General features: G+C 50.6%; 1 protein-coding gene across 1 annotated transcript; it reads left to right on the top strand.

The window, feature by feature from the left end:
* The first annotated feature begins 4,340 nt into the window (after nucleotides 1-4,340).
* Nucleotides 4,341-7,068, top strand: LOC136546165 (U-box domain-containing protein 39-like). Its single transcript, XM_066538135.1, has one exon. It carries the CDS (start codon nucleotides 4,543-4,545, stop codon nucleotides 6,649-6,651), a length of 2,109 nt encoding a protein of 702 aa, XP_066394232.1. The 5' UTR covers nucleotides 4,341-4,542; the 3' UTR covers nucleotides 6,652-7,068.
* Nucleotides 7,069-10,192: the final 3,124 nt, after the last annotated feature.

Here is a 10,192-nt window from a genome sequence, read left to right as displayed (position 1 = left end):
ATAGACAAGGATACTGTTCATTTAGAGGTGAATTTCCAAGCCACTTGTGCACCCAGAACCGTATCTGGGAGCCGTCTTTAATTACAAAGGAGCCAAATCGAAGAAAAACTTGTTTGACCTTCATGAGACTAGCCTAGAAATGTGAATCCCCACTTTTCCAATAGACTTGGGATAGCGGTTTGGAGCCCAAGTACTTGTTTCTAACTATTTCTTGCGAAATCCCATTCGTTGTCAGCAACTTAAACAACCATTTGCTTAGGAGTGCAGTGTTTTTCACCTCCAAATCATAAATTCCTAACCCCCTGTTCCTTAGGTTGACAAAGTATATTCCATTTGGCAAGGCGATACTTCCTTCTTTGATTGTCACTTTGCCAAAAAAAAAACTAGATCTGAAATAATCTAACTTCTTTAGCACTCCTTTTGGGATTGCAAAGAAGGACATCATATACATGAGTAGACTACTTAGAACCGAATTAATCAAGGTTAGTCTTCCCCCGGTCGATAGGTGTTTGCCTCTCCAGCTACTCAATTTCTTCTCAAAACGTTCTTCCACCTTATGCCAATCTGCGTTCCTTAACTTTCTGAACTGAATCGGAATTCCTAAAAAAGTCATACGAAAATTCCCTGATTTGCATCAAAAAGCTCGGTGTACATGTCTTCCTCTTCCTTGGCATCTCCAAAGTAATATATTTCACTCTTATAGAAATTTATTTTAAGACCCGATGTCTGCTCAAAAGCATAAGTAATAGTTTCAAGTCTTGGGCATGTTTTTTTTTTTTTTTTTGATGTGTGAAATGGACGATGAGGAAAAGGATATATGAGGAGGCTGTTACAGGTTGGTGTGAACTGCTGAAACTTTCCAAGCGTATCATTCAGCGTGCATTCTGGCCTGCGATAAAGCTCTGCCCAGCTTTTGGGTTTTGCCTTTGCTGCTGCTGGCTGCTGGCCTGCTGGCCTGCTGCAACCTTTTTCTGTCCAGTCAGTGCCTGCCTGCCGTGCCCATCTGGCATCCGGTTTCAACACATGCCATAATCACCACTCACTGCCGTGCCGTGAATCATCAGTTGATCGGTGACGGACTGACGGTGAGGCTGGAGTATGTAGTGGAGCACCAGCGGTTGCAGTTGCAGCTCCATTTCCACAGATGGAATCTGACGGATCCTCTTCACCTGTTACCTGTGTGCGGCAAGGAGCTACAGTATACGCCATCATGGCATGGGAATCTCTGCTCAACGATGCCCATGCCATGGCTGCAGCTCCCTGTTGTGGGCTTTGATGATGATGCATGCATCAATTGGATGAGTGCTTTGCGTTGGCGCCGAGAACGTAGGGTGATGGATGAGCATCACAAGGCTTCACGCCGGAGTACATCAAGCCAAGTGTTAGAGATGTCTGGTTTCTGTGCGTGGAAAAGATTTTTGTTACCTGTCCGTGTTAAATCAAGTGGTGTGTTTGAGCAGACAGCAGAGTCTGAAACAGGACACATGTGTATTTGCCTATTGGGCGCATACACACAAAAGTTGACTGTGTGAGGAGCCAAGCCAAGAGCCATTCGCCCTGTTCGTCTGGGCTGATTTGGCTTATAAGCCATGACTGAAAGTACTGTTGGCTGGTTTGGTGCGAGAGAAAAACACTGTTCGTTGGTTGATAAGTCATGGCTGATAAGCCAAATACGACGAAGCAAACAGGCTGAATTGTTTGCAAAAGCGACATCTGCTACCAGCCTACCAGCATTACACTGGATGTGAGGATGTCAGCAAATTATAAAGACTGCCCTCCCACCCACCATTAGTGCCGGCAAACACTTTGGTATAGACAAGATTAATACGATGACATGGATTGCCGTTTATTTTAGATAGAAGCAGAGCAGCTGATGGAGTATAATACAATGCTATGCTATCCACCGGAAGAGACGAGAGCTAGCTGGGAAAATAGTACAGACGAGAACCAACTTTTGCAACGAATTCGCGGGCACTCACCAGCCGAAGTACAGCGATACTGGTACCCCATGTACGTAGTTGTTTAACAAGGGGTTGGTATAAACTATTTCCACAGGGTTGAACCTGAATACTTAAACTTGGCTTGGCTGGTTCAAAGTACGGGAACTTGTTTTCAGCCATGGTTCTGAGGGTAAGGTACCCCGATGTAAGCACTTCTGACTTGGCATTTCTTTACTACAACTATGAACAATGCCGGATGTGATGACGCAATCCCATTTAAACCGGTGGCGAGGTATTAAGCGGATGGTGATGTGGCGCTTAGTGCTAAGGCCCTGTTTAGTTTTCTCCCAAAACGTCAAATTTTTCAAGATTTCCCGTCACATCGAATACGAAAACGCATGCATGAAGCATTAAATATAAATAAAAAATAAAACTAATTACACAGTTTAGACGAAATCCACGAGACAAATCTTTTAAGCCTAATTAGACTATGATTGGACACTAATTGTCAAATAACAACGAAAATGCTACAGTGTCATTTTGCCAAATTTTTCGCAATCTAAACTGGGCCTAAATACTATACCAAATTCACTGAAAAATTCAATGGGCACGGCGACGGTCCTAAATCCACAGCAATCGCATCGGAATCAGCATGAGCACAACCGCAAAAGAGAGGTGCCCTGCCAATCTGCCACGCTGTATGATTACTAGATTAGAGGATGATGCAGGGTGTGGGTGTGCTGGCCAGGCTAGGCTAGCTGCCAAGAAAGAAATCAAATCAGCGACGTGTGCAGTGCATTGACCCGGGCAAAGACGAAGGTGCAGTTTAGTTGTCTTCCAAAATACCAAATTTTTCAAGATTCCCGGTCACATTAAATCTTTAGACGCATACATGAAGCATTAAATATAAATAAAAAATAAAACTAATTACACAGTTTAGACGAAATTCACGAGACGAATCTTTTAAGTCTAATTAAACTATGATTAGACACTAAGTACCAAATAACAACGAAAAGCGCTACAGTGTCATTTTGCAAAAAAAAAATTCGCTATCTAAACAGGCCCGAAGGCGAAACCAAAGCGGCCCGGTCCCGGACAGCGCTGGGGTCTGGCCTGGGGGAAACGAATCCAATCGCTGCTCGTATCAACGGCAGACGCAGGCAGGTCTCGGTTGAAAATGAGAACAGGTGGTAGTAGGAGAGCAGCTGCACAATGAAAACTGGAATCCCTGGTACAGTTGTTGACTGATGCCTGACGGCGTGTTCTGCCTCTGCTGTCGACACACAAGCTCCAGCATCCCTGACGAGAGCATTCTTTGACTCGGCCCACTCTCCAATTCACACGCTGCTGCATCGAGTCCTGTCGTGCCATGCGCACAACTGCACAAGCCCTTGGCTGCTTTTGTGGGACTCCAAAGAAATCCCTGGTTCTCACAGCACTGGAGTTGCAAGTGGAATCAAGGAGTCCGGCAGCAGCGCGGGGACGTGGAAATGTTTGTCCGGTGCCGCGGACGCTGACAAGGGTTTCCTTCAGAGTTTCCAGCCTTGGGCCCTTTCGAAGCGAGAAGAGTGAAGTCTGGAACGAAAGCGATCGGACGGCGATACATGTACTACTACGGAGTGGTACGTTTTACTGCTACCAGCCGGCTAGACGTCCAGGTCAGAACCATGGCTCGAGCACAGCAGGACCCTGTGGAGACGAGAAGGCGAGGCCCGAGGAGGAAACGGATGAGTTCCGCTGGGGGCCGCACGGTGGAGGATGAAGCTTCCTTCAAGCATGGACCAGGACGGACGACGCGCCCCCAAACTGGCCGATGAACGCAGCTGTAGAATTCCGTGAACCATTTGCACCTGCTTGCACAGCTTGTACTTGGCCGTATGAACTTGCGCTGTACCGTGCAACCAGTACGTGAGTGCTTGTTTGTCGAGCACGGTTTAATTGGGAGGAAGATCCTCGCAATAATCGCCCATCGGGGGCAGGCCACAGTTGGGTCCCAAGTAGAAACACCGGTTGTTTTTATCTCCAAGCGAGCTCTGCTACAGTAGGCATCAGCTGATGAATAGTGTGCAAGCGCTGCAACTCGACTCACCCGCCAGCGCCCCCCCGGACATGACGAGCGTCAGCATAATCCATGACGCGGAGAGGAGACCCGAGACCAAGAGGACGACGGAGAGCTGCTTGCCTTGACTCGGTCGGCTCTTGGATATCCACACGTCCGCCTCTCCCGATCATTGCCCTGCGAATTCTCGGACTTGGACGTCGAGATCCGGGGGCAGACTTGCAGCGCAAGCTGGCAAAAATCTTCAGATGACAGAGAGCCCATCAGCCCTGGTCTCAGTCTGGATCGTTTGGAAGCAGGCGGAGGATGAAAACGATCGCACGGGAAGCGTCACCGATGGGCAACAACGGAGGCTGCGAGTGGTACCAAGTGCTTCGCTAGCACAGGCGTCACCGTTCTTGCGCGGCCGCGCCGCGAGCGTAGGAGAATTGACAGGTGGTTGCTGAGGGAAACGAATAATAGTGGTTGCTCCACCAATCGGCCACTGTTTTCCCATTCAAGTGACCTCACAAACTCAGTTCGTAGCCAACGACCGCTAAAAAAATGTACAAGCACGCACCCGCCGCACACGGCCGCCTTTTCCGTCGCGCCAATCTGCCCCCAACCAACGCCGACCGCGACCACACACACACTGTCCGCCATTGCCCCCACAGGCCACGAGACCGAGCCAAAAACCCCCCAGCGAAACGAGCCCAAACGGCGCTCCAGCCCCGGGAGCGAAACACACTCCGGAGACCGACCGAGCGCCCAAGCGAATTCCGTCAAGCCCGCCACGGAACAAAGCACCCCAAGCTCCACCAAAAGCACCAAACAGGCAAACACACACCCAGAAAAACAAAAGCCATGCCCGCTGCAGATGGCAGCAAAAGCATCCATCGTTCCCCGCCGCCGTCGCTAAGCTACTACTGTACATACCGGTCCATGGGTGCGGCGCGTCCGCGGCGCTGGAAGCTGCCGTTCCACCGCGCCATCAGCGCCGCGGGCGGCGGCGGAGGCAGCGCGCCGTGCTCACCCTCGTCCAGGTCGTCGGCCGCGCCGCCGGGCCCCGCCTCGCCCGCGCGCTCCGAGGCGTGGCCGGCCGAGGCGGTGCCGGAGGAGTTCCTGTGCCCGATCTCCGGCGCGCTCATGGCGGACCCCGTCATACTGCCGTCGGGGAAGACCTTCGAGCGCGCCTGCCTCCAGGCCTGCGCGGAGCTCGCGTTTCTGCCCCCGGGCGTCGAGGCCGGGGGCGCCGACACCCTCATCCCTAACGCCGCGCTCAAGGCGGCCATCGGCACCTGGTGCGCGCGCTCCGGACGGGCGGTGCCGGCGCCGCCGTCCGCCGAGGCGTCGAGGCTGGCCGTGCTGCGCGCTATGCCTCCGGCGGCTGCGGCCGCCAAGTCCGTGAGGACCACCATCGCAAGGCGCGCGGCGGTGATGGCCGCGAGCACATCCAACTCGTCCCCGGCGGAGTCCACGTCGTCGTACGGGTCGGCCTCGGAGATCACCGCGGCGGAGGACGAGGTCAAGGACAAGGAGGAGGTGCCGGCGCCGCGGAGGGGGATGGTCCAGGAGGTGGAGGTGGAGGTGGAGGCGGAGCCGCCTGTTGCGACGCCGGTTGACCCGCTGGAGGACGACGTGGTGGGCAAGGTGATGGACGCGGACGACGACGGCGTGGTGGCTGCGGCGATGGGCGCGCTGCGGGAGGCCACGCGGGAGGGCGCGGAGCGCCGGCGCGCGCTGTGCACGCCGCGGCTCCTGGGCGCGCTGCGCCGCGTGCTGCTGCTCCCGCGCCACGCGGCCGCCCGCGTGGACGCGGCGGCCGCCCTGGTGAACCTCTCCCTGGAGCCCGCCAACAAGGTGCGCATCGTGCGCGCGGGGGCGGTGCCGGCGCTCGTCGAGGTGCTCCGGTCGGGCGCGTCGGCGCCCGAGGCGCGGGAGCACGCGGCGGGGGCACTCTTCGGGCTGGCGCTCAACGAGGACAACCGCGCCGCCATCGGGGTGCTGGGCGCGGTGCCCCCGCTCCTGGACCTGCTCACGTCCCCTGCCCACCACCACCCGCCCCGCGCGCGCCGCGACGCCGGGATGGCGCTCTACCACCTCACCCTCGCAGCCGTCAACCAGTCCAAGGTCGCGCGCTTCCCCGGCGCGCCCAAGGCGCTGCTCGCCGTGGCGTCCGGAGCCGCGGAGCCCGGCCCCATCCGGAGGCTGGCGCTCATGGTTGCCTGCAACGTGGCCGCCTGCGCCGAGGGCCGCAACGCGCTCATGGACGCGGGCGCCGTGGCGTCCGTCTCCGCCATCATCCTCTCGCCTTCCCACGACAACGTGGACCTGGAGGAGTGGTGCGTGTCGGCGATGTACGCCATGAGCCGCGGCAGCCTCCGGTTCCGCGGCTTGGCGCGCGCGGCCGGCGCGGACCGGGCGCTCCGGCGCGTGGTGGCCGGCGAGGGCGGCGGCGTCCGGCGCGAGATGGCTCGCAAGACGCTCCGCGCCATGCGGGGCGACCTCGACGACGAGGACGGCGGCGAGTACAACGACCTGACCGGCAGCAGCGCGGAGTGCGGCGACGGCGAGGACTGCGGCGGGAGCATCGTGTCGGACGGGCTCATGTCGTTCCGGCGCCGGCAGCGCGAGCTTGGCGTCTCGTCGTGCGGCAACACCGCCGAGTTCTGAACCCCGTTCTCTCCGGCGAGGCGGCGACCGGTCACCGTCCACGTCCAGTTGCGATGAATGTTTTGTATGTAAATTGCTCGGTTTAGGTTCACGAGGTTAGACATTTGTGCCGTGTGTGAGGGAGACGACGATGAAAAACGTCCATGGTTTTTGGAACAGTGATAGATGCTCTCTCCTCTCCCCTGTGTGTGTGCTCAGCTGTTGGGCCACGGAACGGGATGTGTGAAGCGACCGGGTCGCGGGCGGGGCTGGGTGTTGCTTGCAAGTCAGAGCATGCCTTTGTTCTTCTATCCGTACTCCCTCGCGCACCTGATCTGCTGGCAGGCAGCTCGTGTCCTTGACGGGCCAGCCATAGTTTAGGGCGAGAGAGACGCACGCATGTGTCGCCATCAGTAAAGGAAACCATCTTTGTGCTCTGATCTACAGTGCTCGCTCTAATCTTTCATTGATGCTTCCTGGCCCTACACTGTCAATCACTTACCTCCAATCACTAATGTTTGATGATTGCAGATAGACGAGAGGAGAGGCACATCATGCGCTCTGCGTCCGGATCGTAGCAAGGCGCATCCGTGACTGGCTTGTTCATCCAACTTGTGCTGTGCCGCTCCTGCTTCATCCCTGTCACGGAGAGATAAGCCATCGGATGGAGGCATCAGGGCCTTGTTTAGATCACCTCCAAATTCCAAGTTTTTTCACTCTCTTTTCATCACATCAATTTTTGGACGCATGCATGGAGCATTAAATGTAGGTAAAAAAATATAACTAATTGCACAGTTTGGTTGTAAATCACGAGACGAATCTTTTAAGCCTAGTTAGTCCATGATCGGACAAAGTTTGTCAAATACAAACGAAACGTACTACAATGTCCAGATTATAAAAATTTGCAATCTAAACAAGGCCCAGGCATGCTTCTTCCAGTTCTTTCTTCACCTTTTCACCCTTGGTCTGTCTGCTTCCATCTCCGCCGTCATCACGTAAAACCGGCGCGCGTCAGTGTGGCTCCTCGCCGGCGGCACTGCACAAAGCACAGTCTCGTTCACGGCTGACGGTGCCCCGCGGCCGCTTCACCCGCACCTCCGGGCCGAGGCCGGCCTATTCCGCGGACCTCGGCGGCGGTATGGTCCACATTCGACGACTGATGACATCGTATTCGTTTCAGGCACACAAGCGTGTTTCCATTCCATCACATCACATATCACTGTATCAGTAGATCACTCTTCAGCAGGGCGCGAAAATCGCCATTTGCAATAGGAACTTGGATTCCGTCCTCTGGTTCAAAATTTATTACTCCCTCCCTTCCAAAAAAAAAAAAAAAAGAATACAACTATAGGTTACGTACCAACCTAATTAGTTCATGTTTGATCAAATTTCTAGTAAATATTATTCATATTTATAGCTCCAAAGTAGTTTATTATAAAAATACATTTTATAGTTAATCTAATGATATGTATTTAATATAATAAGATATTGATATTTTTTATTTATAATTGATTGAATTTATAATACTAAACTATGACACCGTATTAGAATTGTATTTTTTTTAACGAAGAGAGTATTTACTACTATATGAGTATGCCTTTTCAAAGTCCCATTATTTTTTAATAAGAAAAGGAGTAGTATTCCTTTTCTCCTGATTAACGCGGGCGATGTCGTTGATCTTGGCTGCTCGTTTTTTTTTTGACAACATCTCGGGCCTGGTTTAGTTGATGAAATTTTTTGGAAAATGGTACTGTAGCACTTTCGTTGTTATTTGGTAATTAGTGTCCAATCATAATCTAATTAGGCTTAAAAGATTCGTCTAGTGAATTTTGTCTAAACTGTGTAATTAGTTTTATTTATATTTAATGCTTCATGTATGCGTCCAAAGATTCGATGTGATAAGAAATCTTAAAAAATTTTGTAAAATTTTGGAAACTAAACAAGCACTTGGCTACTCGTTGACGGATCCAGATCCCGGACAAGCAATGGAATTCACCCTTTTTCTGAGGCCGCTACTGTAGCACTTTCATTGTTACTTGATAATTAGTGTCCAATCATAGTCTAATTAGGCTTAAAAGATTCATCTCGTGAATTTCGTCTAAACTATGTAATTAGTTTTATTTTTCATTTATATTTAATATTTTATGTATGCATCTAAAGATTCGATGTGTCGAAAAACCTTAAAAAAATTTGTAAAATTTTAGGAACTAAACAGGCACTTAATACTGAGATGGACATATAGAGCCATGCAGGCCATGCCTGTCTATTGCCTTTGTGTCAGTCACAGTGTCCTACCTTGTGTAGGCCATCCTCTCTTTCTAACTTTTCGCTCCAGGCCTCGTTTAGATGCCGAAAAAATTTCAACCCGATGAATAATACTATTTTCGTCTTATTTGATAAATATTGTCCAATCGTGGACCAACTAGGTTCAAAAGATTCATCTTGTGATTTCCAACTAAACTGTGTAATTAGTTATTTTTTTTACCTACATTTAATACTCCATACAAGCGGCTAAAAATTGATGTGATGGAAAGAGAGTGAAAAAACTTAGAATTTTGGTGGCATCTAAACAAGGCCCCAGCTTATCAGCTTAAATCAGCCACTTTTCAACTATAAAAACAATATTTTTCTCTCGACCCAAATCAGAGCAACTGCCAAACCTTCGTCTCCTGTGCAAGTGCAAGTGCAAATGTGCAATGCTCTACTGCAGCTCGACCCTTTTCGCATCGCATCGCTTGCGTGATTCCGATGTTGCCTACGAGTACTACTCAACGCCCCATGATTGAGATGGCCTCGTTTTTATTTATTATTTGTGCATCTCTTGTTTAAATCTCGTTCTCCCAGCGACTATTAAATTTGTAAGTGAAAATCTCCAAATAGCAAGGTTTTAACAAATATTTATATTATAGAATCTTATTCTGAAATTAAATTGTTTTCTCATTCTTAATTTTTTACCTCTTTTATGTTTCTTATGAGATTCAAGTATGACCTTAATTTTGACATACTGTAGACTACATGTGCATAACCCATTTCTCTTGAAAAACAGCGGTGAACCTGGCGATAACCTTTTGCAATGTGAAAGAAGCAAATATGAAGTCTAATACTGAAAACATAAGATTCAGTTTGGAACATGAGGGCCTATTTGGAATGAAGGAATTTAAAACACAGGAATAGAAAAAAAACACAGGAATAAGGTACGATGAAAAGTGAAAAACTACAAAATTTTAAAATATAGGAACAGAAAATTTAGGCTGTCTGAAACAAAGGAATGAAGAGAGGAGAGAGAAACAGGCAAGCGAGAGCAGCCACATGATGAGAGACAGAGAGGGCACGCCAGTCGCTAGATTTCCATTGATTTCAGGTGGATGCTTTTTTTTCCTCCAAAATGCACAAAGCTCACACCCTTTCCTCCGGAGGGGAATTTTGTTTTCCCTTGTTCCAAACGCCCTAATTCACTTCCTTTTCAGAGGAACGATAGACTCCAAAATTTCTCCAAAGTTCCTCCAATCCAAACAAACCCTGAGTGGTAGTGCTGTGCCTGTGTGGCTGTGTTGCTTGGTAA

The sequence above is a fragment of the Miscanthus floridulus genome, chromosome 3 (assembly GCF_019320115.1).
Source record: "Miscanthus floridulus cultivar M001 chromosome 3, ASM1932011v1, whole genome shotgun sequence".
In the NCBI taxonomy this organism is placed as follows: domain Eukaryota; kingdom Viridiplantae; phylum Streptophyta; class Magnoliopsida; order Poales; family Poaceae; genus Miscanthus; species Miscanthus floridulus.
Note: the sequence above shows the minus strand (reverse complement) of the source record. Positions and strands in the feature narration are given on the sequence as shown.

Bases quoted from the DNA above. Each gene is read 5' to 3' on its own strand.
- LOC136546165 (XM_066538135.1), top strand. From the start codon at position 4,543: ATGTACAAGCACGCACCCGCCGCACACGGCCGCCTTTTCCGTCGCGCC.